This window comes from Chlorocebus sabaeus, chromosome 21 (assembly GCF_047675955.1).
Source record: "Chlorocebus sabaeus isolate Y175 chromosome 21, mChlSab1.0.hap1, whole genome shotgun sequence".
Lineage (NCBI taxonomy): Eukaryota > Metazoa > Chordata > Mammalia > Primates > Cercopithecidae > Chlorocebus > Chlorocebus sabaeus.
This window is the reverse complement of record NC_132924.1, coordinates 6,262,566-6,290,249: the sequence shown is the minus strand read 5'-3', so window position 1 is coordinate 6,290,249 and position 27,684 is coordinate 6,262,566. Positions and strand designations below refer to the sequence as shown.

Below are 27,684 nucleotides of genomic sequence, written 5' to 3'. Positions count from 1 at the left end.
CTAGTCTAGGTGACAGAATGACACCCTGTCTCAATTAAAAATAATAATAATAAAGAAAAGAAAAAGTGAAAAAAAGGAAGGATTTACTGAGCCCAGCTGTTCAATCAGCTCACAGATACTAAGACTCCACAGCTCTGGCCTGTGCTAGAAGCCAAGGACTCAGTCATGAGCAGGGCAGAGGTGGTGCCATCTCCTGAGTTACAACACAGTCAAGGAAGATGTAGACAGGCTCTGGCCCATGAATGAAGGTATAATTCCCAGGTAGTTCACTAAGTTGAGAACAGTTGTAAAAAGAGAACACTTAACACTTAAGGGAAAGGCAGAATTATATGCTCTATGGACCATGAGGTGGTAGGACGCAAGAAGTTTTGGCAAAACTGAAATAAGCCTAAATCAATATGCCATGCTGGACTGAATCCTGCAACAGAAAAAGGGACATTAATGGAAAAACTGGAGAGATCCAAATAAAGCAATTTTAATTAATAGCAATATACCAATGCTGGTTTCCTTTTTAGGCAAATGCAGCATGGCAATGTAAGTTGTTAAATTAGTGGAAACTGAGTTACACAGCAACTCTGTATTTGCTTTGCAAATGTCCTTTGCAAATTTTCTGTAAATCTAAAATTATTCCAAAATTAAAAGTTGATTTTAAAAATATACAAATATATTGTGCTCCCCTGCTAAGAAATAAGTGATACCAGCACCACCACCGCCACCCCTGAAATAAGGCCCCAGTTTTGAAGCACAGAGCCCAAAGGGAGGGGTGATGGAGCAGAGGCCAGCAGGCCGAGAGCTCAGGCCACGCAGACCCTGGGAGGCTAAGCCACGGGATCAGGCCTGCATTCTAAAACCAATAGGAAGCACCTCCACAAATGGGAGCTGCAGGCCTTGTCCCCAGTGCCCCTGAACATGGAGAAGGACAGCCTTCATTTCACTGATGAGCAAGCTAGAGCAGAGATGACTCAGCAACGCAGCTCTCTTGACCCACATTCTGCCAACCACCCAGACTGGCAGAAGGCCATGCAAATTGTAATCCCTCTGACCTGGATTTTAGCAGCCCCAGGTCAGCTGTTAAGACTTGGGAGAAGCCGACAGAGCTGTAGGAGGCAGTGGTGGGTTGGGTATTGATTCCACTGTTCTCACCTAATGTTAGCTAACACCCAGATCCAACCCTGTCCTCCCTGTAAGGCTGGGGATGGGGGACAAAGAGGCTCCAGGGGTTCCACAGATAACAGGACCCCAACAGGACTGAGGCTACCTTTCCCCTGGGGCAAAATGAATAGAAGGAGTGGCAGGCAAGGTGAACTCCAAGGCTTTCTAAGGTTGATGCCACACATACAACGAGGCTGGGAGTGAAATCTGGGCTAATGTACAGTGAAACCCTAGTCTTCTCTGACATGTAAGTACAGGAATCTTTAATTTAAACATAAGCCTCTGCGTACCAATAAACCTTGCCAACTTTTTGGGAGTTACAGAATCTCATGTAAACTTGAGAAACAACAGGAATACACATTTACAGAGAGCTCTGGAGCACAGAACTAAGCATGCTCATCATGCAACCCTTTACTTGACTGACAAACCAGTCGAGTTGGGAATGATCGTCTCCTACTAGCTACCAATAGACATGTTTTGCTTGGCCCATGATAGCTTTAAGATAAAGAAACTTTACACAAAATCTAGATATTCAATTTTTCCTGAAAAATCCAAAGACTCATGAACAATCAGCTAGACCTGAGTGGTGCCTGGTTCCTTCTTCCCCACCATACCTTTCACATGGCAAGATCTCTTCCATCTTACCACACTTCCCATCACTCCCTACTAGATGTGGCTGGGTAGGCTGTGCCCTGAGCCTGCAGGCATATGCATTTACCACCCTCTGCACTAACAATGTCTCTTCTTCCAACTTCTCTTAGAAGCACACCAGCAGTTTCAGGTACCTGTTTGATTCCCCTCCAACGGCTTTCTAAAAATGTCCTCCAAAATACCCCTGACAGTCACCTAAGAGCGTGACTGCAGATTCTGGGAATGCAAGCCAGGTGAATGGAGATGTGGTCTTAAATGACATTCAGTGGGTTGCAAAATTTCTTTGGCACCCAAAGCTTTACCTTAGAAGTTCACGCCCTTGCATTCTATTTCATTTACACATGTTGTATTCTACACCATTGTATATTTGCATTAAATTTCATACATAATGTTTTCAATTATTTATCAATCAAAAGGTTGCCTTTAACCCCCCACCCCAAAACATTTCAAGTAAAATGGAGGCTCCAGGAAGATCTGCCAGGTTTACGCTGCCTGTGTCTTCCCCTCCTCCCAGCACATTGCAATGACTAATTTGAGAAGAGCAGCGGCCGACTGCCTGGTCCTCAGAGGCCGCCCTCTGCCCCTCAGGACTTGGGGACACCTTGGGGGATCCTTGGCTTGCCTCCCTGTTTATTTTCTCACATTACAGCTGGGACGTGTATCTGTCCTCACTTACGGGGACCTGCATTCGTTCCATGAGAGGCAAACCTACTACTTACTTAGCATTCAGATGAGTCCCACGCTCCCGAACATGCTGTCTGCTCTGCTCTGCGCAGGCCATCCCCAGCAAGATGCATGGGTGTGGGGGAACAGGTCTGCTACTGGGGAGTACAAAGCTCTCTTTCATGCACACTTTCTAACGGACTCTAACCATCTTTACTTTTATTAGCCTTGTGCTTGGGTTTACCACATTCCTTTTGGCCCAAGACTACATTCAGAAATCTGGCAAATATAGTCCATAATCACCAGCATTCTTGCTCTGTAGATTATAAGTAGATGAAAGATGAAAGAAAACTGGCAAGCAACTGGGTTCTATAATAGGCACTGCAGGATCATGAGATCCCAGCATTTCCCAAACCCAACAAAATCCACAACCCTGGGGAGATGTTGTTTTATCATCATTTGTATCTAGGAAGAGCCCAGGGTGACCACAGTGAGACTGGTCATCTGGAGGCATGGGGCCTGAGGACAGACCTACCTATGAGGCATGGAAGTTGGGAGATTTAAACACAGGGGTAGGAGCGTGCCTAGAAGTGAAAACACCACTTCCAAGAGGTTTGCCAACAGACAATGGGCAGTCCAGGCAGCTAGAGACCAGGTACTCCAAATGCACCCTAAATTACCTAAAGGTTTGACAGGGGAGATAGCACCAGTTTATCACAAACCACTTCAAAACACTGAAAGCATCGAAGCTCCCAAATCCAAGGGCCATTTACATAGACAGTCATGGGCAAAAAGATGAACAAGGGGTCTAAGCCTCCCAATAATCTGCCCTTCACTCAGGGCAAGTGGCCCTCACAATCAGGCACACAGACTCCCTTGGACCAGGCAGACTGATGGCACATGCACCGGCCCATGGCTTAATTTCTCTTAAGATCCCCAAATCCGTAGCCAGTCTGGAGTCTGGACAAAAGCTGAAGAATCAAGTGACCCTGAAACATTGCTTCTGCAAATGGGACTAAAATAGACCTCAATCTTCTACAGAGACCTTTTCCCTTTCTCCACTCTCAAAAAAAGGCTCTGCTCCATATCCAGCTGTCTGCTGCAGGTGGTCGGCAGGGGCGGGACACACTGGCAGACACTCTGCAGTGCGACCAGTCGTGTACCTTGGGACCTGGGCAGTTACCCTGGGAATAGAAACAAGCGGAAGAAGCACCTGCAATGAGCAGAAGCTCATCTACTTCCTTTCCCCAAACAGTACACTCCAGGCACACATCCACTTACACAAAGAACACCTCCTTCTTTCCAGACAAGAAAGTATGCACACATTCTGCAAGATATCCCCCTTTACAAAAATCCCACATATTAAAATGCCATTGCTCCCCTCCTCCATGAGTGGTGCTCTCAGATCTTGCTTGGAAAAAGACTTTTTCCCACCCACACCCCCATCATGGTCACTGCAGAGACTGCCTACATTGACCAGGAAAACCAACAGTCCCTGGTCATCCATATCATGAGCCAGGCCTCTCCTCAGCATGATAGCCTGAGTGCCACCACGGGCCGGGCCATGGGAACTGCAGAGCTGTGCACAGGTGCTACTCCCCAGAACAAGGGAGGGCCCTGGCAATGCCAGCGCCTGGGAGAGGGAACAGCATTTTCTTCACTGCATCAGTCCAAGGACTCCTGGCAGAATCCACTTCCTGGCATAGCAATAAGGCTGCCATAAAAGCCAAGGGTGCGACACCAGCCCAACAGCAGCCACTAGATGCTGCAGTCTGGCAGGTGCCACCCTCTGCAGAGAAAATCTGCCAACACAGATTGTAAACAAATGTACCTAAGTGCACATAAATAAGGGCGAAGATCCAAACCTGGTAACACAGGGAACACTTATTTTTGCCCTAAGAAGCAATGATAGAATGTTTAACCCCATGGTCTCGTACACTACTGGAGGGAATATAAATTTGGTTTGAAAAAAAGCTTTCTGAAAGTTTACTGTCTGGAAAGATATATCAGATGTCTTTAAATCTGTCAGTAAGCTCTGGTCTAGTCATTTTATTTCTAGAAATCCATCCTTTAAAAAAGTCCAAAATGTACAAAGATGTTCATTTCAGCATTCTTACAACATACAAAAATGGGAACAAGTTAAATATTCAATGTCAGGAGCACTCACGAGTCCATCATTAGCCCTATGGCAAAGTATTCAGTCGCTAACGGGCTGATGGGTTTTTTTTTTTTTTTTTTTTGAGGCGGAGTCTCGCTCTGTCGCCCAGGCTGGAGTGCAGTGGCCGGATCTCAGCTCACTGCAAGCTCTGCCTCCCGGGTTCACGCCATTCTCCTGCCTCAGCCTCCCGAGTAGCTGGGAGTACAGGCGCCCGCCACCTCGCCCGGCTAGATTTCTTTTTGTATTTTTTAGTAGAGACGGGGTTTCTTCACCGGGTTAGCCAGGATGGTCTTGATCTCCTGACCTCGTGATCCACCCGTCTCAGCCTCCCAAAGTGCTGGGATTACAGGCTTGAGCCACCGCGCCCGGCCATGGGTATTTTTTAATGGAATGGAAGTGCTCATGACAGGAGGATGCACGATTGGGTATATGTTAACAACCAGTGTATGAAAACTGCACAGAAAATGGCTGGAAGGAAAGAAAACATGATCTGTTTTCATGTCTATATATTTTTCTACTTTTCAATTATTCCACAATTAGAATGCATTAGGCTTATTTTCATAATAAAATAATGAAATTTTAGAGTCAGAGACTACATTCGCTTGAACGAATCAGGGCAGGCTTCCTGGAGAAGGCTGTATCTAAAATGAGAACTGAGAGACAGGCAGTGAGGACAGCCCTAGAAGACGGAAGGGCATGGTGACAGGCAAAGGGACACATGACAGCATGAAGATGCTGAGTACTCCAGTTGGGTTGGCAAATTATCTTCCTGTTATGCAGAGAAAACAACGAACCACGAGCCCTACCATCCACCCAGACATAACTTCCCTCATCAGCCACTGCATTTTTCCAGACTTCTCTACAGCAAGGCACTCCGGGCTGTCGCTACCAGTAAGACGAGCGAGGCTTCACGTGAAATAAACCTATTTGCCGTGCTTGCTGCTGTTTCATCGCTCCTAGAGTCAACGAAGTTTTCACTGACATCAAAGTAATGTCCTGGAGTGTTAGAACATGGAGCACCAGAACTCCATGTGCACACCACTCACCTGTGCTGGCAAATACATCCCACGGGGCTGAAACAGCACAAAATGCTTTCCCTTCAAAATCGGGTTCTGAGTGCTCCCCAAAGCATGCCTTGAAAGTCAATTCTCCCATCAGATGCAAAGGATTAAATGCACAAACGCTTGGTGTTTCTTTCCCTCAGGAACTCTGTCAATAAGCTCTGGTCTAGTTATTCCATTTCTAGAAATGGAATAGGTCACCTTGTTTTGCCCCCTTTCCTTAGGAAAAAGGGAAAGAAACTCCAAGTGGGGAAGGGTTCAACACGGTGACCTGTCAGGGCTGAGGTGGAGGAAGAGGGCCTCTCTTTCATCCCACACGCAGTGGGAGGAAAAGCAGAAAAACTCTGAAGGAGGAAATTATCAAATACAAAATACATGCTGAAGGCTGGGTGGGGTGGCTCACGCCTGTAATCCCAGCACTTTGGGAGGCCCAGGCGGATGAATCACTTGAGGTCAGGAGTTTGAGACCAGCCTGGCCAACACGGTGAATCCCCGTCTCTACTAAAAATACAAAAATTATCCAGGAATTAGCCAGGCATGGTGGCGCACGCCTACAGTCGCAGCTACCTGGGGTGCTGAGGCATGAGAATCGCTTGAACTCGGGAGGCACAGGTTGCAGTGAGCCTCCAGTCTGGGCAACAAGAGTGAGACTGTGTCCAAAAAAAAAAAAAAAAAAAAAAAGGTGTTGACAAAGTGTAGAGGTGCAGGGAAAGCCCTCAGAGACAGGTTAGCCAGGTCAGGGACCAGTGACCCTGTGGAAAAGGAAGTGGTGGGCCTACAAGGGTCGAGGTCTGTGCCTCCGCTAGTTATTAACATGCACTGCATGGGCAAGCCAGTCCACTGAGGGACTGGGTAAGACGGACAAATATAAGCACCTTTTGGATTTAGAAATAGCAATGACAAAAAGAAGGTAATTTAGCTGATTTTAAAACCTCTGTACAAAATGCCTCTTCTCTCAAGAAGCTCAGACTATCATAAAATGCAGTTCTCTTCATAGGAATGGGGAGGGAAATAGTTTCCCATTTTTGTCTTAAATCAAATGGCTGCCTCTATCAGAAAGCAGATGATACATACTAAGGATGCCAGCTACCCCTTATTAGACACCCATTATTTTTCAGACCTATACACTCACATAGGATCTCCATGCTTACACATGCCCAGCAACACAAGCATGATTTTCCCAGGATGACAAATGAAGTCTAGGAAAATGCCAAGTGACTGATGCCTCAAAAGAAAGTGCTGGAACCAGGTCTGCGTGGCTCCAAAGTTGCCCTTTTCCTACCACATGACACCGCCTTCCAAAAATAGGGGGCACTCAGGTCCTGAAGCCCCAGCCCCTCCAAGGCAGGAGTCTCTTCGCCAGGTTGCCGGCACAGAGTTCACGCAGAAGCTAGTGAGGAGGCAGCAAGTGGAGCCTGTTCTCCTGGGAGACCTCCCATGGGCTGAGTCACTCAGCTGTGCTCAACCCAGAAAGGTGACGAAGCACTATGGCAACATGACAGGATTTCCTCCCAGACTAAACTCTTGAACCCAAAGAAAAAATTATACATGCTGCTAGCTGCAAATTGCTGACAAATGCTAAGGCACTTTAGGAAAAGACATGCAACTGAAATCTGTCCGCTGCACCATTCCAATCAAAGTCAGGTGGGAGCTTTTTGTCTGGGTTTCAGTGTTGTCGCTACAGCAAAAATGACAAATGCTTGACAATATAATTATGACTGTCAATCTTCCTAAAATAAACTTGGAAACAAAGAGCAACAGTATAGGCAGATGAGTTAATTATATCTCATAATCTCATTTGTAATATATGTGTTGCCCTAGCAGGAGGCATTGTTGGAAAGGAGCTGCAGTTCATCTGTTATACAGGCTATTTTTATATTTTAGATTCATGAATTTGGTTTTTCAAAAAGGGAATTTGTGGGAGACAGTTTTTAATGTAGCTCCTAACAGTTTCAACACCTAACAGGATTTTATTGGGGATACAGTTTCATTTCTACTTTTGCAGTACTTGGGAGGAGTCACCAGTAAAAACCTCTTCAAGGGGCCTGCTTCCCACAGTGAGGAAAGTAAAAAGACTAGTCTGGGGAGCAACGGGCTGTTTTCCTATAAGACCCAAAGGTCACTAGGCTTGGCTGTAAACTCCAACCCATTTACCATAAAATAAATAGTATTTAGATTATAGATCTAGGCCTAACAGTTCTGGTTTTGGTTTAACTATATCCCTTAACGAAACCAATGATACAAATTGGGGGTCAAAAGTAAATACTTTTCTCAACCCTTCCAGAAGCCGCCACTCCCTGGCCTCAATCCCTGCAACCCCACCCCACCCCCACCACACACACACCACGACTGCTTCCTTCCATCACATCTCAGAAAAAGAGCTCCATCTTCAAGCCCTAGCTCCCCTGATATCTCTGTGCTCCCTTCCCCGCCACTCTATACACACACACACACACACAGACACTCACCCTCTTCCTAGGCTTACCAACCAGGCCTCATTTCCTTTCAGACTGCAGCCGCACAGCAGGGCTGCTCCCAAGTCTCTCCTGTTCAGCCGCACAGGTTTGCACTGCACAACTCAGGGGACACGTTTACAAAGACCACGCTGAGGAAGGCATGTCCTGGAGGGATCCATCTTGGCAGCTGTAGCTGCTACCTGCCCTGCTCAAGACTCACCACATTAGACCTCTTTCCTTACCATCCTTCACGGTTGCAAAAATGCACAAGCTTATCCAAAATTGTGATTACTGGTAAAGGAGAGAGACAGAGAGGTATGCCAATAAGAGTTTTATCTCTTATTGAGAGATAGGCTCTAAAACTTTTCAAGTGGCTGGTCAATCCTAAAATGAAACAAGGTTACACATGTGTGATGCCTGCTGCCTCCTTTTCTAATACAGCACCTGGTTCAGGGCAAGGGCTGTGGAGTTGCCAAGGTCGGGAGAGGGCAGCTCTATCTCGTTCCATTCAGGATCTCACAAGGCACTGAAGAGCACTGGGAACTAACTTGAGGGTGACTGGAATTTTTCCCATAGGCCAATAGGGCACCATTAGTGGATTTCAAGAAGAAAAGTAACAGATCAGACAAAGGTTTCGAAAGCTCACATGGGCAGAATGGAGGAGAAACATCCCAAGGACTATCCATGAAGAAAATGGCCTGAACTGAGTCAGGAATACAGAAAACAGGGCCTGGGAGAGGCACATTCTAGAACCTTTAAGGAGTAAAAAAAAAAATCACAGAACTTGGGTTGCAGAGGACGCAGGCATGGTGGGTTTCTGGAGCACTGTCCTGGATGGGTGGTGGTGCCACAGACTGACACAGAACCAATGGGCAGAGCTTTAGGGAAAGGGTGAGCTCTGCTTGAGATACAGTGTCTGAGGCCTCCAGGCCACCCTGGAGGAGGTCTCTGTTAGACAACTGGGTCGACAGGGGCTGGAGCTCAGCAGGGAATTCTTGGGCCAGAAAAGACATTCATATAAACAACTGTCATTGAAGATTTAGATGTAGATGAGATTCCCCAGGATTTTTCACAGAATGAGGAGAGAAGGAAGACCTCACCCAAGCCCAGGAGACATCAGCATCTGAGGCTGAGATGAGGGTCTGGGAATAGAGAAGGAAAGCTACCGAGGTGGCTGCTTTTTGCTGCATCTCAAGAAGGAGAAAATCAGGTGAAAGATGCTGTTTACAAATTAAACCACTACACTGAATCATGCCTCTAGGCCAAAAGAAAAATCCATCAGAAACTTAAGTTACATAGAGAAATATACTTTTAAAAAGGAACCAGTCTTAAAATAAATTTCCAATCCGCCTGTAGAACTTGGAGAAGTAGAGGAGGGAAAAGGAGAGACGGAAGCAAAGCACAGGACGGGGACCCAACCCTGAAGGCGGAAGGGACAGGGGAGGGAGGGTGCTCTGCATGGACAGCTTGCCCTCCTGTGCCTCCCGACCACCCCCAGCTCAATCGTTGGCCCCAGGGAAGCAGACTGCACGACAAACGCTCACTTTTAGCACTGCTGTTTCCTCACATGTGAAAGCTGGAAAGAACAACTACCGCCTGTTTTCACTGCACAGACGACCTTTGCTAAATCCCTTAACTTCTCGCCCTCACTTTGTGCATCTGTAAAATGAGCGGCAACACGTAGCTTCCAGGGCTACCGTGAGGGACACAGTGGGGGTAACCACTAGGACACTGCACGGCACATTTTAGCTGCCAGGTAAGATCCAGCTCTCAGCAGTCGTGCCATTTGGGTCCACGGTATTGTTCGAAGCAGCCCTTTTCCTTTTCCTAAGTATTAGAGCTCCTCGGGCATAGGCTCCTCTTCATTTCACTAGTGCACACCTCATTATTATTAAATATGGTAGCAGTCATCAATTACCACACAGCAGGAGGCTCTGCTGGGAACATAATTCTTTATGAGAATTTTGAAACAATAAACTAAATTTTGCTTACATAGTTCCTGCTTACAAAAGCCTTTCGGGGACTGCAGTATCACAGAGACTGCTTATGCTGGACTCCCTTCAGTGAGCTCTGCTGAACACAGCACAGAACAAATAAATATAAACTAATGAATAACCCCAATAGCCATCAGCAAAACTCACTTGTTTTCTTTTCCATGTGTTGTTTCCCTGTAGATTTCCCCTCTCTAATAACCTGTATATGATAATAAGAACATGGGTGTGTGCTGGAAGCCCCTCTGCTGCTTACCTATGTGGGGCCCCGAGCACTCAGTGTATGAAGCAGAAAGCTGCTGCACTCACCTACTGCCCCTAATGGCAGCCTCTGCTCTCTCCCAGCCACCTGCTGAGCTTCCTCTGAGACCTCCTGAGTCCAGCCTGCCACAAAGGGCTGGGCGACTGCAGGCTACCTAGCAAGGCAGGAGGAGGTGGGAGAGGCAGGAGCTCAGCCCAGCAGGACAATGACCCTGACTCACTCCACCAGGTCTCAAGGCCACAAAGTGAGCCTTGCCAGTTCCTTCCTAAGCCACCTTCCAGTTCATAGACCTGTTCATCCGCTTCTGGATTCCATGAGCCAAAATTCTCATCTTCCAAATTTCCACATCCTATTTGTAATAAAGACACATTACTTAGGATAACATGATTGAGTTTCTCAGTCTCTTAATAACCAAAATGCATAACGTGAACAGCAACAGGAACTCCCTCCGGCACAGGCCATGATGGAACCTCAAAGAGGAAAATGCTATGATTATATAAACTTTACACATTGGGGCCCTTAAGAACACACTCTGAAGTCTGTGAAAACAAACCAACCTAAAAGCTGTTGGAAACCCCCCAAAACACTTCAAGCTTTGAGAGAAATGCAACTGTGATCTGAGTCCCATACGGTTACAATTTATGTTTCTCATTTTCTTCTTTTTCTTGTTCTGTACATTGGCTAAAGAGAATTAAACCAGGTCAGGGTCAAAAGCCTCCTGCCCTCTGAATTAATGACCCCTGCTATAGATTAACTCCCCCACCATTGCCCTGCTTCGCTTAGACCAGATGAAAAAAAACCCAGGACTGGCCGGGCGCGGTGGCTCACGCCTGTAATCCCAGCACTTTGGGAGGCCGAGGCGGGCGGATCACAAGGTCAGGAGATCGAGACCATGGTGAAACCTCGTCTCTACTAAAAAATAGAAAAAAATTAGCTGGGCGCAGTGGCGGGCGCCTGTAGTCCCAGCTACTCGGGAGGCTGAGGCAGGAGAATGGCGTGAACCCGGGAGGCGGAGCTTGCAGTGAGCCGAGATTGCGCCACTGCACTCCAGCCTGGGCGACGGAGCGAGACTCCGTCTCAAAAAAAAAAAAAAAAAAAAAAAAAAAAGAAAAAAAACCCAGGACTATTACACCTTCTGTTAAGAAAATGTTAAACATCCCCTCCCCAAAAAGAAACACCACCTATAGTCAATTAAATTGCTATAACATACATACCAACCTTGTACGAATAATGTAATCCTGCTAAAAACTCCCGTCTCCGCCCACATAAATGAAGCCTTCACTTCCTACTTCAGAAAACTGACTCCATTTCTCTGGAGTTGGTGTTTCTGAGTGGCCTACCTCACACTTTGCACTTATTTAAATGCTCTTCAAATCAGATTCTGACCCCTTTCATTATTGTAGGTTGGCAAGTCAATCTGCTGAGGTTTGAATGCTAGGTCCGACTACAGAAAATCTTGAGAAAGCCCCAGTCTCCTGAGCCATAGTCCACTCATCTGCAAAATGGACAGGAGGGCAGCACGGAGCCGGGGGCAGGGGTGGGACGGCTTCACAGATTAAACGCCATGTGCTTACAACAATGCTGTCATACGGCAAGCACCTGCTAAGTGCTGCTTATCACACTGCCACCATCATCTAGAGAAATAAAATAAGGTTGGAAAGTTTAAAAAAATAGTCAGCCTTTCCAGCCCCGGCCCCCGACCCTGCAGCCGCCGAGATGTTGATGCCTAAGAAGAACCGGATTGCCATTTACGAACTCCTTTTTAAGGAGGGAATCATGGTGGCCAAGAAGGAGGTCCACATGCCTAAGCACCCGGAGCTGGCAGACAAGAATGTGCCCAACCTTCATGTCATGAAGGCCATGCAGTCTCTCAAATCCCGAGGCTACGTGAAGGAACAGTTTGCCTGGAGACGTTTCTACTGGTACCTTGCCAATGAGGGTATCCAGTACCTCCGTGATTACCTTCATCTGCCCCCGGAGATTGTGCCTGCCACCCTACGCCGTAGCTGTCCAGAGACTGGCAGGCCTCGGCCTAAAGGTCTGGAGGGTGAGCGACCTGCGAGACTCACAAGAGCGGAAGCTGACAGAGATACCTACAGACGGAGTGCTGTGCCACCTGGTGCCGACAAGAAAGCCGAGGCTGGGGCTGGGTCAGCAACCGAATTCCAGTTTAGAGGCGGATTTGGTCGTGGACGTGGTCAGCCACCTCAGTAAAATTGAAGACGATTATTTTGCATTGAATAAACTTACAGCCCAAAAAAAAAAAAAAAAAAAAGTCAAACAGATGTTTAAAAAAAAAAAAGAACTTAAAAAAACCCATATGCTAGCAAGAAGGCTCCTACGTCTGTTCATATTTCAATCACTGGCTTCACAACCTGAAAATACCGATTCTTCAGGACCCATCTAACACCAACCCCACCCAAAATGAGTGCCCCATTAGAAAATATTGGAATATTGTGGGGATGGGAAAAGGAAGGGGCCAAGTAACACTGACCAGCCACGAGAGAACAAAACACATACATAAGAAAGACATATTGAATGCTGACTGATTTGCATTTTATGAGGAGCTGCTGCAACCTACACGTGACCACAAGGGCAGGACCGACCCCAGAGAATGGCAGAATGGAAGGTGCAAATGCGAGGGTGTGCAGAGCCTCTGAACAACCCAGGTCCGGGGACTCCAACAGGAGGACTCCTAACCATGCCAAATAATAAACTTCCTCCAAGTGTGCACTATTTGAATTGGGTTTCCTATCACTAGGGCCAAAGACGTTCTAATCAATATGCAGTTTAATAAGTACTCTGTGGGGCATTGTAAGTGGAGACAGACGAGAAAATCCTTCAATAGAGAGTGGAATGGTGTTGCGTGGGGTTGGGAGGAGGGGAAATAAGGTGTTTGTCAAAAAGGACAAAGTTTCAGTTATGCAAATCAGTGAGTCCTAGAGGGCTGCTGTGCCACAAAGGTCCTGCAGTTAACACTACTCTACTGTGTACTTAGAAATCTGCTGAGGGGTAGACCTTATCACACACAATAATAATAATAATAACCAGAGGGCAGGAGGAAACTTTTAGAGGCTTATGCATAACTTGTGGAGGTGGTTTCATGGGTACATACTTATCTCCAAACTCATCAAGTTGTATACATTAATTATGTGCAGCTTGTTGTACGTCAAAAAAATTAAATACAAAAGAATGCTGAATTTTAAGAAAAAGAATATCCTTCCTATTTTTAAAATGTTCTTTAAACTTCCCTCAGACAACTAAATGAAAACTCATACAAATAATGTGTTTCTCACCTGCTTACTTGTTCAGGGGTGCACACCTGCAAGGGTGACAGATGATGATTTGATCAGGGAGAGGACCTGCCACCCCAGAAACACGCTGCTAATGCATTCCAACCATCTCTGCTCAGCCTCCAGAGAGCCCAGGCTTCCCTGTCCAGAGGCTACTGTGCTGTGTCAGGTACTGTGAAGTCTCTTCACCTCCCAGATCCACCCACCCATCCATCCATGTCCCACCCCAGGCTCCTTGCAGACAAAGACCCAAAAGACATAGTAAAAACTTCAGACCACACACAGCCTCAAACACAGCATGGCTGCCCAGTGAACACCAAACCCTGGCATCATTAGTAAAGCTGACTGACAAAGAGCTAGTTTAGTGTTCTGAGACCTTTTCAGCAGTAACAATGCAGAGTTGCTAAAAACCAAAGAAGAAAGCAAAGGAAAGGTCAGTGTTCAAGGTTAGTGACAAGACAGCCTCACTGAGAAGTTTAATACCATCCGGCATTTCCTTCTGAAGACATAATTGTATTAATTTTATGTGTGCCCAAAGCTTTGCAAAGAACTTAGCTATATGTAAGCCACTAAGTGTCCAGGGCGTTTTAGTCTGGTCCCTCATCCTCTGGACTGATGGCTTCAATGGGATCCTGAGCCATCCATCAAAAGAAGAACCATACATACAACTGAATTCTGATAAACAGGGTGGGAGTTAAAAACGGTACTGATACTAGTGGTGACAATCATCACTAAATAAATCCACTTCCACTCTTGGCAGATTCTCTGAATACATCACTCGGTCATGCTGACACTCGGAAAGAGACCAGAGACTCCTAATTAGGATGCCTACCCTTCCCATCTTACGGAGGAACGTGAGCACTGCCCATTAGCAAGCCCCTGAGAGCAGCCGCTGCCCCAGAGCTGACCGTCTGCCACTGGGCCGACCAACAGGCCACCACAGTGGAAGGACTCTAATGCCTGGCTCAGCTCACCAGGGCCCAGATGTCCTGATTTTGAAGTCCTGCTCCTTTTCTGCCAGGAAGTGATAAAAGTATCAATTGTATCAAGTAACCTGTGATCTCAATCTGTCCAAGGCTCTCATTATGAGACAAAGCCTTCTCCCTATCTGCAATTTATCTTCTCATGCAATTCAGAAAGTCAGAGGTGAATCTCAGCTTCCACTGGGGTGACCAGCTATTAATAAAACCAACACATATTTTTCCTGTGTCATTCTATCAAGAACTCAAAGCATAAAACAGACCTGCAACCTATGTTAATGACTCCATCCCAACCCAGGGCACATGCAGTGGAACCGGCAAGTTCTCACTCATTCCAACACCCATGTCAGCCCCACAGAAGAACCTCAGAATGTGGCAATGGAGTATAAAAACCTTTACTGGCCAGGCACGGTGGGTTATGCCTGTAATCCCAACAGTGCACGAGGCCGCAGCGGGTGGATCACCTGAGGTCGGGAGTTCCAGACCAGCCTGGCCAACATTGTGAAACCCTGTCTCCACTAAAAATACAAAAATTAGTTGGGGATGATGGCACATGCCTGTAGTCCCCGCTACTTAGGAGGCTGAGGTGGAAGAATCACTTGAACCTGGGAGGCAGAGGTTGTAGTGAGCTGAGATCATGCCACTGCACTCCGGCCTGGGCAAAAGAGTGAGACTCTGTCTCAAACAACAAACGAAAACAAAAAAGCCTTTACAAGTGATTTCACTATAAAATCTATTTTAAGCAATATTTTTTCCAACCTCGTGGCAAGCAAACTAATGCCACCTCCTGCCCACAAAGATGTCATCATCCTAATCCACCAAACCTGGGAATGTCACCTTAGGTGGCAAAAGGGGCTTTGCAGACGTGATTACCGTTAAGGATCTTACAATGAGGAGATTATGCTGGGTAATTCAGGTGGGCCCAATGTAATCTCAAGAGTCTTTACAGTGATAGAGAGAGACAGAAGCATGAGAGAAATTAGAAGATGCAGAATCGCTGCTTCCCAGGGCCCTCACCACAATCGCTGTGCGACCTTCACTATGACCTGGAGGCCCAGGTCCTTCCCAGCTTACCTCTGTGGCTTACTTCAATGCAAAGTTCCTGACATCCCACCTGGGTCGCCAACCTTTCCCCACTGAACTTCAAGTCTATATGCACCTTCCCTCTTGATGACCTCCTTACCTCCTTCCTTACACCCCCACTCCCCTTCCTAAGGCTAACCTCTACACCCAAGCTCCCAATCCCATCCCCCTCACTGTGTCAAACCCTTCTGGAACAGACAGGTCCTCTAGGAGCTTAAGGTCTAAAGAATTCACAGACCAGGACGGGCATGGTGGCTCACGTCTGTAATCCCAGCACTTTGGGAGGCCGAGGCAAGCGGATCACAAGGTCAGGAGTTCAAGACCAGTCTGGCCAAAATAGTGAAACCCCGTCTCTACTAAAAATACAAAAATTAACCGGGTGTGGTGGTGGGCACCTGTAGTTCCAGCTACTCGGGAGGCTGAGGCAGGAGAATCACTTGAAACTGGGAGGCGGAGGTTGCAGTGAGCCAAGATCGTGCAACTGCACTCCAGCCTGGGAGACAGAGCAAAACTCCATCTCAAAAAAAAAAAAAAAAAAAGAATTCACAGACCCGCCCCCATCCCACCGCCCAAAAAAAAAAAAAAAAAAAGACAGGCAATTACAGTATCTGAGCTCAGAGCACGTGGGAGTGCTTGCCCAGGGAATAGCTTGCCCAAGTCAGGCACTTAACTCATACCTGAGTGCACAATCAGAATAGCCTTCCATGATACCACCTGAGGGTCTTCAATTATGGTGGGGGTTGAAACGGCAAGGTCAAAGGGATGGGAAAACAGGAAGTGAAAGTATGGTGCCTTCAGGACCCACAGCAGTCAGTTCAGTCTGCTGGGCTGGAGGAAGACTTCTGATCCTCATCTATGCATCAGAAGCAATGTTCATCTGTTAAAAAATAAAGATGCCTAGGCTCCAGGTGCAGGTAATCGTTCAAAACTCCCTACCTCATTCTAATGTACAGCCAAAGCTGGGAATGGCAAGGAAGTCTCTGTAGACACTGAAAGCTTTCCAAGGGCGCTCCTCAATACTGCTAAAGGACTCGAATTCCAAATCTTAACCTCCACGGGTCTGCTTTCCTAAAGCTGACTGCCTGAGACACAGGCCCTGGTCCAGATGCTGGTCAAGTGACAGTGCTAATTCCCCATTTACAGTCACCCTTCTCCCCTTTTACAAAGAAAGGCACACCTCCCTCCCATTTCTAGTCTTACTGGGATGTGCTGGTCCAGAACTAAAAACTCTCTAAGGTACCAATCTAAGGCCACTGAAAATACTGGCAGTGACATTATTAAAGAGAAATTGTTCTGACACTTACCAAAATGGTAAGGCTTTATTCAAGACTATTGCAATAGGGGTTAATCTATCACAGCACAGAAGCGAAACTGTGCTCAACTCCAAATACAACCAAAATGAGTGTGAATTCACAGCCAAGGAGCAGAGCGAGGGGGTCAATGGATACAAAATTGCTAAGAGGAGAGGCATGATGGGTAGAAGTAAGGAGGAATTCTTGCTGAAGACAGCCTAAGGTGATGAGATATTAAGGGTGAGGGGATGACTTGGCAGGACTCTTGCTGAAACTGAGCTCCACTGAGGACAGACACAGAGGGCAAGGTGGAGGCCTAGTGAGAAGAGGGCTCAGAGGATCCTAACCAAAGCCTGGTCAAGGGGAGAATTTTTGTCAACGCACGCCTTGCATCTCAACTGGTTTCAAATTCTTTGCTTTCAATTAAATTGAAAGATGACCTAATTGTAGATTACTATGCGCTTTGGGCACATCACTCGGAAGTTCAACATGAAACTTTTTCCACTTCCATCAGTTATACATGCCCTAACTTGAAACATCCTCGTCCATCTCACTCGGAAATTTATTTCCAGTAAATTTTACTGTTTATGTTTAATAATATTCAATTGGTAAAACAAGAACAGTGTCAATCAAATGTGCAATAAAAATGATAAATCAATTAGTCATTTTTAAATTTTTTGGAGGTATATCTGAGGAAATATTTTGAAAATTAATTTGGATACACATTTTGTTACAAAAAATGACAGATCAAAAATAGACTTTCAAGCATAAATATATTTCATTAGAAGAAAATTCTATAGGGAAAATAGAAAATCTAAAAAGGAATGCTATATTTGCAACCATTAGAGAAGATTCTTTGCATATTTTTAAAAAAATGATAATCAGTATCAAATTGCTAATGGTATTTAGATTCCACTGAACACATTAAAAAAGTGATGTTATAGTTTAATTTTTAACAATGTTTACAATACATGAGAAATCAAATCTATTTAAAATCTACGATAAACAAGATCACACAGGTTGAGTATCCCTTACCTGAGACGCCTGGGACCAGAAGTGTTTTGGATTCTGCATTTCTTTGGATTTTGGAACATTCGCAAATACACAGTGAAATATCTTGGGGACGGGACCCAAGTCTAAAGATGAAATTCATTTATGTTCATATATACCTTACACATATAGCCTGAAGATAATTCTATACAATATTTTTAATAACTGTGTGCATGAAACAATGCTTTGGCTGTGATCTGTCACATAAGGTCAGGTGTGAAATTTCCCACCTGTAGCGTCACATTGGCGCTCAAAAAGTTTCAGATTTTGCAACACTTAGGATTTTGGAACTTCAGATTAGGGTTGCTTAACCTGTATGTTCCACTTAAAATTATATGAGAGGGTATATAGTTTTTGAAAATTGCGTAAGAGAGTATAAGAGCCAAAATTTTGACAACTTTTGAGCTAGAGAAAGCTGCTCAATTTGAGAGGAAAGAAAGGAGAATTCCTGAAGAAATTCTAAGGTGGAAAAACAGTGTTTGGAAGTTATTCTGAGAGCAACAGAGAACAGAGATTGCAGAGATTTAATCTAAGGGAACCCGATGTTGTTTTACACAGCTGCCCTTAGGCTATAGGGACCTGGCTTCACAGCTTCCGCAGGCCTGGCTTCTTTTCTCTCCAACTAAAGGGAAGCAGGAGGAACTAGGAACTAGTACATTCTTCAATAATAATCTCATCAACACTCTCTCTCTCTCTCTCTCTCTCTCTCTCTCTCTCTCTCACTCTGGCTCTCCTCTTCTCCCTGCTCCCCATAAGGGTTTAGGATCTGTCCCCACCCACTCCAGAATACCACGTTTTGGCCCTTGATGACATTCAGCTCACAAAACAAGAGAATGAGGCCAACTAAAGAGCTAAAGAGTTTCACTCATCTTTCCTCCCAGTATTAAAAGTCAAGCTAGTGAGACTCCATCTCAAAAAAAAAAAAAAAATAGTCAAGCTGTCACCTGAGTAGCTGCTCAACCATCCTAGGAGAAGAGATGGGTATGGACCCTTTTTTTTTTTTTTAATCTTACTTAGGGCAGAAATTAAGAGCCAACTATGATCATAATCACAATCTTGCTTTCCCTTGTTGTAGACGCTTATGACAAAGTTTTTTCTTAATCTAGTCACAGATACTAACAAGCAAACACACTTTTTAATCGACAGGATAAGGAAACCCTCCCTCCTGTCCACAGGTGTGCAGCCACCTGGGCACAGGAAACTTGCGTGGGAATGACTGACAACGTAAGTATTCTGTTAATCCACTCTGGGCCACGAGTTCCAGACCAAGTAGGGAATCGTCCAAAAGGCCTCCAGCAACACTGAGGGATTTCTCTTTACAGGTGAACATCAGTGGGAGGTTAGTTTTTCAAAGACTTCCAGGCAACTCAGAAGGAGCTGAGATTCTGTAATACACAGTCATGGCACTATCCAACCGTGACTCCTAACGACCACCAGATATGCCCTATACTTGAAGCAAGCAACTGATCGATTTCAAACCTGATTTACAGGATAATATCTCTTTGTTCTGGTCTGAGGACATTGTTCTCCTGTTGACAGTTTTGAAGTATATAGCTACACTTCCTGAAATTTTATTTATATATACATATATGTATTAGTCACTGCCTCCCTGTCTTCACTGACCATTTGATTCTTTAACCCTGACAAGGGAAAGTCACTGTTTGCCGATTATCGAATCTGATGGCCTTCTGCAAGGTCTCTTCTCTACTGCTCCACAGTATCTGAGTGCAGATCACCTTCGCATTTAGACACCCTGCTCCCACATTCTAGACTCTCATTTGTTGGATCTCTTTTCACCAAGGACAGATCATCAAGCACTTCAAAATCAGCATTTAAAATTAAACTCTGACTTTTTAAAAGTAAGGATATCTTTCCTCTCCAAGTCAAAATCTCAGTCATCCTTCTCCACCCAGAAAAGATTTCTGTACTTGACTCTGCTTTGTTCAACATGTTTGTATCAGTTGGATAAAACCAACAGGAGTATAATAATCAAATCAGTCCATGGTACAAAACAATACAGAACACTGGATTTTAAAAAATAGTGTTCAGACCAGATGTTGACTGACTTAAGTAGATGAGATGAATCAAGTAATGTGAAATTGGAACCAATGTAAAGTCCTCAATTTAGGATTTAAAAAAATAATAAACAGCTCTACAACCATTGAGAGATGTAGTGGGTTAGCAAGCAGCACATGTTAAAAAGATTTCAGTCTCACTGCAAACTCAGGGTGAATCTCTTGGCTGCAGGGGTGGAGGTGGGAGGACACACTAGTATCATTTTATCTGCTTAATGTCAAGGGCCAAAGGTTCTGATGCTGCCAGTCAGACCACACCCACAGAACAGAACTTCCTATTGTTCAAGTAAGTGCCAATGGGGAGGAACTGGAGGGAAACCAAAGGTTTCAGGACAAACCACAAGCAACACTGGATTCACCCCAGCCCACTTAACAGTGTGGCAGCATAACCAATCTCCGATCCCAAGATCACAGGAGAGTGCAACCCAAATAGCAGACACAGACAGCAAACAGGCCCTGCAGACCTCACAAAGGTGCAGCAGCTCCTGAAGCCAATGAAAGTGACAAAAGATCTGGCAGTCAAGCCATTTAATATGAACCAAAAGGTGCCCAAAGGAGAATGATATGAATAAAAAGGACAAAGAGAAGCTGGAGATGGGGGTGGTGGGAGTTTCCAGACTAGCGCAACTAATTCTGGGGAAAAAATTTTTCGCTATGATCATGCCACTGAAGTCCAACATCAAGGGAAGACTGTCCTACGTGCATCAAAGAATTTTGTCAGGAAAATTACACCATCCCCCCAAAATGGACTCATCATTCTAAAATGAGTACTCAGCACCTGACCAATACAGTGAAACCCCATCTCTACCAAAGAGAAAAAAAAAAAAAATACAAAAATTAGCTGGGCTGTGGTACTGTGCACCTGTAATTCCAGCTACTCAGGAGGTTGAGGCAGGAGAATCGCTTGAACCCAGAAGGTAGAGGTTGCAGTGAGCCGAGATTGCGCCACTGCATGCCAGCCTGGGCGACAGAGGGAGACCATGTCTCTAAATAAATAAATAGATTTGAAATAAAATAAAATGAGGACTCAGGATGAAATTAACTTTTATGTTTATAATTTGATCTTTTTTTTTTTTTTCAAAATAAAGTCCCAACCAAACTTTTTTCCACTTTGACTAGGAAATGTTGATCCCTGATTCACATGGATTAATGGCTAAGTGTCCTTTTTCCAGGTCCAATCATTTTCAGATATTGAAGACATCCTCATCACCATCTAGTCCAAAATTTTCAAACTGCAGCTATGAGGATGATGAGATGATTCAAAACCACGTTTTGAAACAACAGAAGGTGAGGCCTGGAGAAGAACACACACACAAAAGGGGACCACACAGCTGTGTTAGAAGACTGAGGGCCTGTCATTGTGATATTTCTGAAAAGCCCATGAGTGCAGACCTAGGACCAGGCTGAAAATACTGTCATTTCCCCTCAATATTACAGAAAACTTGAACAACTGAAGTTGCCCCAAAAGTTGATTCTTTGTCTTAAGACACCGTGGGTTTCCATCACTAGAGGTGCTCTGCTGCCCTCCAGTCCCTAATCAACTGCCTCTTCTTTTCCCACTGCCCATCTACTCCGCTCCTGCCCACAGCGCCCTGACCACTGACCGCTTTACTCATTCAAGTCTCCATCGAGTCCCTGCTCTGTGGCAGGCATGGTTCCAGGAGCTAAGGATATATCGTCAAACAATAAATCAGAGCAAAACCTTTGCCCCTAAGTTGCTTACATGGTAGAAAGTAAATTCTGTCATATTTTAAAGATAGTTGTGGGAAAAGGAGGATACTGGTCAGAGTAAGGTAGACTAGGAAGAGAACTGAGAAGAAATATTCAATAGGGTGGTCAAGACAGACCTCACTGAGAAGCTGACATCTGAGAAGCTTCATCAAGAGGACATGATAGAGTGAGTTCTAGGAAATGTCCTTGCTCTGCGGAGCTAATCAAGTGAGCACTAGCCTAATCCTATCCTTGCCGTATATTTCTAAGTCATTTACCCCCCAGTTAGCCTTTATAGCTGTGCCCAAAAAGAAAGCAAAGACCAAGGAAAGCCCAGGTCTGGGCCCAATGCCCACAGCCCTCCTCAGACACCTGGACCCAGGCTTTCCCCACTTCCGAGCAGAGCTCTTGCCAGCCAGTTCATTTATTGCTGCCACTTCTCACCCATGACCACCTGGCCTCCAGTGGAGCTTCCAGAGACAGTAAACTCCCTGCAGGATTCTTTTCATTCAAATTGCATGTTGCTCGGTTTCTAAAAACTCTAAGAGTGGGAGGGCTGAAAGGTTTATTTCAGGAAACTGGCAGCCAGGGACTGCCACATTTGTTGGAATTCCAGGGCACAAAAGACATTTGGCAAGAGACAAAAAATACTCTTAAACAGAACTCGGTTCTAATTCCCAGACTCCCAGGCATCAAAATACACAGAACTTCAGAAAAATACTCAGTAATCTTATTATTTTTCCCTAGTTCAAAGATAATGTCCACTTTGCAACCCTCTCTAAGAAACAAACGTTCCTTTTTTTTTTTTTTTTTGAGACAGAGTCTCGCTCTGTCACTCAGGCTGGAGTGCAGTGGCGCCATCTCAGCTCACTGCAAGCTCCGCCTCCCAGGTTCTCGCCATTCTCCTGCCTCAGCCTCCTGAGTAGCTGGGACTACTGGTGCCCGCCACCACGCCTGGCTAATTTTTTGTATTTTTAGTAGAGACGGGGTTTCACCAAGTTAGCCAGGATGGTCTCCATCTCCTGACCTCATGATCTGCCCACCTCAGCCTCCCAAAGTGCTGGGGTTACAGGCGTGAGCCACCGCGCCCGGCCTGAAAACTGTTCCTTTTTCTAGTCCAAGAACTGTTCTTTTACCTAACAGTATTGAAGCACAAGGCAACCTGGCTTAAGCGTTTCCAGTTCTTGGTTCCTGGGAAAGATCAGAAAGATAATGAGATCAGTCCCTTCACTAAAATGAGTCTATCTCCTTGGAAGCAGAGGCACGGGGGCACTGGTATTGGTGAATTTTACACTAAGTAGTATATACTACTCATTTCTGGGCTTACTTCAATAAGAACAGAGCCCTTCAAACAAATACTAAGTAGATTTCAAAAGTGTCAACAACCAAACCTCTAGAAAGAGAATGCAGTGACAATATCTAGAAAACAAAGCACATAACAAAAAGCCCTGGGGAGGTGCACATGCTCATTACTCCCGGGATTCAACTGAAGTGTAGTCAGTTTTAAAACCTTTTTTTCCCCTTTTAGTTTCTAAGGAGTTACTGCCTGAAGGCCACTAGGAATTACTTTAGCAGGGCTACTAGGAGACAGTTTAGTACTTTCACTCTTCTTATAAGGACTGTTTGCAGGACCTCACTTCAGCCAGCCGGCAGAACAGAAGCATAGAACCTTAGCATTTTATGAACCAAAAAGGCCTCTGAGGTTCCCTAATCTTAGTCCCCCTTGACAATCTGCCACATTCGTGGCCTGGGTCCCTGGATTATAACCAGCTGGCACAGAGCAACAGGGGAGAGGGAGATAAAATCAGGGCCCTTACTGGCTGTGCATATAATTCATAGGAAACTCTGAGTTAACAGAAAAGAAAGGTCAGTCCAGTAATGAGCTTCCAAGAAGCCTCCCTAGGGGAGGAATGGTGCTGTCAGCTGCTGCCGGTTCCTCCCTGAAGCCCTGCCTGGGCTTCAGGAGGGGAACACAACCAGGGTTTCTCAGAGTCCTGGTGATGGCCACTGTCCAGGCACAGTTCTTAACAACATCCGATTTCACTCTTCAAAGTGTCACCGTTTGTAGGCTGAATCACATTGTCTTTCTAAGGAAGGGTGACTGAGTTTCTAAGGGGAATACACTTTCCAGGGCCACCACTGCCCTCCGGATGTAAAGCATGCAAATTCCTAACATGTTCCTGTATGCGCAGATGGCAGAGGAAGCAGAGCATCGCAGCGGGGTACACACTGGAACCACACTGCCCAGGTTAGCATCTTAAGCTCTCACACTTAACAGCAGTGTTAAGTGTTCACTTCCCATTTGAAACAAAAACGAAGATAAAAGTAATTGCTAGGAGGATTAATGAGATAACATGTGTAACATTTATAGAACAGTGCCTGGCTACCCTGGAGCACTCTATGAATGTTTGCTAAGCAAAAATAAATATGCAGTTCTATGCCTAACAGGTAAGTAAATTTCTATAAAGGGATGGTGAGGCAGGGAAGGAAAGCCCTTCTCAAAACAGTCTTTGGATTGCCCTTCCTACTCAAGCACCCCTCACTAACACAAACCCCGGTGCACGTGAGATTCTGGATGGTGCTAGCTAGGGACAGGGTGCTGGGGGTGGGAACAGAGTCACCACTGCCACAAGCCCACCCCTTAATTTCAAGTAGTTTATGATCAACCACATTGCAAATTTATACACTGAAACCAGCTCAGGCAGAACAAAGGAACGAAGACAAATGTCCCAGGTTGCGGCCAGCAGTCAGAAGCCAGAAGCCACCAAATAGCTCCCTGGGTTCCTTTTATGCACTCAACCTGAAGACAGCCATTTGCCATGGCACATGCTCCACACCTGCGACTGCACATCCACGTATGTGAGTCAGGACTTCAGAAGCATCACAGGTACTCATCAGAGCACCCCATCGGAGATGAAAAAATCTCAAATATAAATCTCATACATGAAATTTCATGTGATGAATGATGAAGAAATCTCCTTAACTCCTCAGAGAGACACCTCTCCAGCACAAAGTGGTGGTACTCAGGATAATCATCATGTCAAAGTGGGTGACATCACACAGTCCCCTCTGAAACAAAACTGGCCAATCAAATAGTATTTGACTGTATTAAGCATTTAGGTTTCAGTTTTACATTACACTTCTGCCTTTAAGGTCGTTTCAACTTTGCAGACATGATCTGAACTCCTATTAAGATGATGCATTCCTATGCAACGAAACAGCTATTTTAGAAAGAATGGAGTCACTGAGGCAGTCTAGGCTACACATAGGGCACAGAACCACTGAGACAGAAGGTTTGGGAGACATGGGTGGCACAAACTAGAATGAAAGAAATGCTAAATAATTTAATCAAGTGCTGATTAAAAAAGATTGCAGGGCCGGGCGCGGTGGCTCACCCTGTAATCCCAGCACTTTGGGAGGCTGAGGCGGGCAGATCACCTGAGGTCAGGAGTTTGAGACCAGCCTGACCAACATGACAAAATCCCATCTATACTAAAAATACAAAAATTAGCCGCGCATGGTGGTGGGCGCCTGTAGTCCCCGCGACCGGGGAGGCTGAAGCAGGAAAATAGCTTGAACCCAGGAGGCGGAGGTTGCAGTGAGCCAAGATCACGCCATAGCACTCCAGCCTGGGCCACAGGAGGACTCCGTCCCAAAAATAAATATTTAAATAAATAAATAAATAAATAAATAAATAAAATAAAAAAGATTGCAAGTGTAGGTACACACATTAAGGTACATACACATATGTTGTCATGCGATTAGTGGTCTCTGATGCACTTCTTTGTTCTCTATGGTGAGTCACTCAGAGAATGTGATTCCTAAGGTTGTAAAATTCTGAACAAATGGAAAGAATGCAAGCAGAGCACTCCACGAAAACATTAAACACCAAGCTAGGGAAATATTTCCGAACAGAAACAGGAAGTCTTGGCTACGGCGGAGCCCGGAGCAAGGAGAAATTTGTCCACCAGCCTTCCTTTCAGGAAAACACTTTTCCTCCAACATTTTGTAATAATTACTTTTAAATAAAGGGCGAAGACAAACTAGTAATTTCCAGCACCAATCTCCAACGATTAAGGAAGATAGTTTCACAACTTCCTAAAACAGAGGCAGGGGACTCATTACCTATTTACTTTGACTTCATTAATTTAATGCAAATTTCCTTCAGAATAACGAAGCTGAGGTGAAAGTTGAACAAGCCCTGATTCAGACTGGACACCCCAGAATTCCTCTAGTTTTTTAAGGAACCTGCTTTAGTGACAAGCGGGTGGCCCCATCCGAGGATGCAATTTCAAAGCCAGGAGCAGCCGCGGTCCCAGCCAAGGCTGCGGTCACGGACGCTCGCAACCGGGAGCAGCTCAACAAGTTCCCCGCCGCCTTCGGCTCCACACCCCCACCCGGCCAGGCTCTCCGCGGAATTTCCTCCCCGCACCTGAAGGCTGCGCTTCCTTTCCATACGCGGCAACGCCTCCTCCCCCTGCTCACCTCCACAGCTCCAGCGACACTTCCCCACAGTCCCCTCCGCCCGCTCCCCTTACCCAGGCTCGGCACCCATCCTTTCCTAACCCCGAACTGCCCGGCGCCCCGGACTGTCGGCGCCTGTGCCGCGCCCGAGGACCACCCCCACCCCGCTACCCGGGGTCCATCCGATCCTCGGCCCTTAGAGGCTGGGAAAGGGGCGGACGGTGCACAAAGGTCACCCCGAGCTAACGGAGACGGCCGGCGCGGGAAACGCGCTCACCCGCAGGGTGGGGGTGGGGTGCGAAAACCGAAGGAAAGACGAAGGCGCGGACCGGAGCCGGGAGCCTCCCCGCCACCAGGGTTCCGCACCTCCCAGCTCCGGGAGGCGCGCAGGGCTGCGGCTCCCCGTGGCTCCACCGTCTGCGCTCTCCGGCAAGGTCCTCCCGGGCGCCTCGGAACTGCGCGCCCCCAGCCGCCAGCATGGTGGGAGCCGCGCCTCCGGCAGCGCCCGGTCCCCGGCCCCTACCTCCAAGAGCAGCCCGAGCAGCAGCGCCGCCACCTTCGCAGGCTGGCGCCTCATGGCTCCTCACGTCCTCTCCGGCGCGCCCGGACGCCGGGTCGCAGGCGCGGTTCGCGACTTGGCCCCCGCGCGAGGCGCGCGGGCGGGCGGACTCGAGCCGGGAGCCGGCGAGCGCTGGGGGGCCCTGCGGGGAGCGGGCGGGAGCCGGGTAACGCCGCGCAGCCCTCGCCGCGCTCCGCCCCCGGCCGCCGCGCGCTCCCGACACGCCCGACCGGGCGCGCGCCCGCGGGCTCCCGGAACCCGAGGCCGGGCCTGGGGCGCGGCTGCGGGGCGCGAGGCCCGCGACGCTGAAGTGCGCGCGCCCGGGGAGGGAGGAGGCGCTGCACCGCCCGGCGAATGGGAAGAGGACTGCCAGGCTCTCCCTCCTAAAGGGAGGTCGTCCGGTCGCCCTTGACTACACCCAGGAAGGCTTTTAAAAGAAGCAGAGTCTCCGCGAGGGGAAGCTTGTTCCCTGAAAGGTGGCCGCAGACGAACCCACTGCTCAGTCTGGCATCCCGAAGCCGCTGCGCTCCTGGCTCTCCCGCTGTTCCTGCGCGCCGCGGGGGCAGTGCCCCCACACCCACGCGTGATGGGAAGGCCGGCCTGGGGGTGGGAAGGCCCACCGAAATAGATGGTCCCCACACCTCACTGCTCCCTTGGATGTGGCTATTTTTTATGCCAGTGTCCTGTGCTGACCCTACATGAACTTGACCGCAACCGGCCCCGCCTTGCAGACCACCCTCCCGCAGCAGAGAACTGTGCGGAGCTCGCGCTGTCCTCGCCTCTG

The 27,684-nt window shown here is 46.8% G+C and overlaps 2 protein-coding genes across 5 annotated transcripts in view; one reads left to right on the top strand and one right to left on the bottom strand.

Annotated features, from left to right (window-relative positions):
* VOPP1 (VOPP1 WW domain binding protein) overlaps nt 1-27,105 on the bottom strand; it is a 127,910-nt gene extending 100,805 nt beyond the window's left edge. For 2 of the 4 annotated variants that reach the window (XR_012090286.1, XM_073008833.1), the window contains exon 1: nt 26,865-27,104. Coding sequence is in view for 3 of the 4 variants with exons in the window: in XM_073008833.1 (XP_072864934.1) it covers nt 26,865-26,918 (54 nt within the window). In the remaining variant the exon portion in view is untranslated. Of the gene's footprint in view, nt 1-26,864 lie in introns of all 4 variants that reach the window. The other 2 variants (XM_073008834.1, XM_007981274.3) reach the window with 2 other exon arrangements.
* LOC103226051 (small ribosomal subunit protein eS10-like) lies at nt 11,859-12,678 on the top strand. Its single transcript, XM_037988310.2, has one exon. The coding sequence runs from the start codon at nt 12,111-12,113 to the stop codon at nt 12,606-12,608; it is 498 nt and encodes a 165-aa protein (XP_037844238.1). The 5' UTR covers nt 11,859-12,110; the 3' UTR covers nt 12,609-12,678.
* Nucleotides 27,106-27,684: the final 579 nt, after the last annotated feature.

Bases quoted from the DNA above. Each gene is read 5' to 3' on its own strand.
- LOC103226051 (XM_037988310.2), top strand. From the start codon at position 12,111: ATGTTGATGCCTAAGAAGAACCGGATTGCCATTTACGAACTCCTTTTT.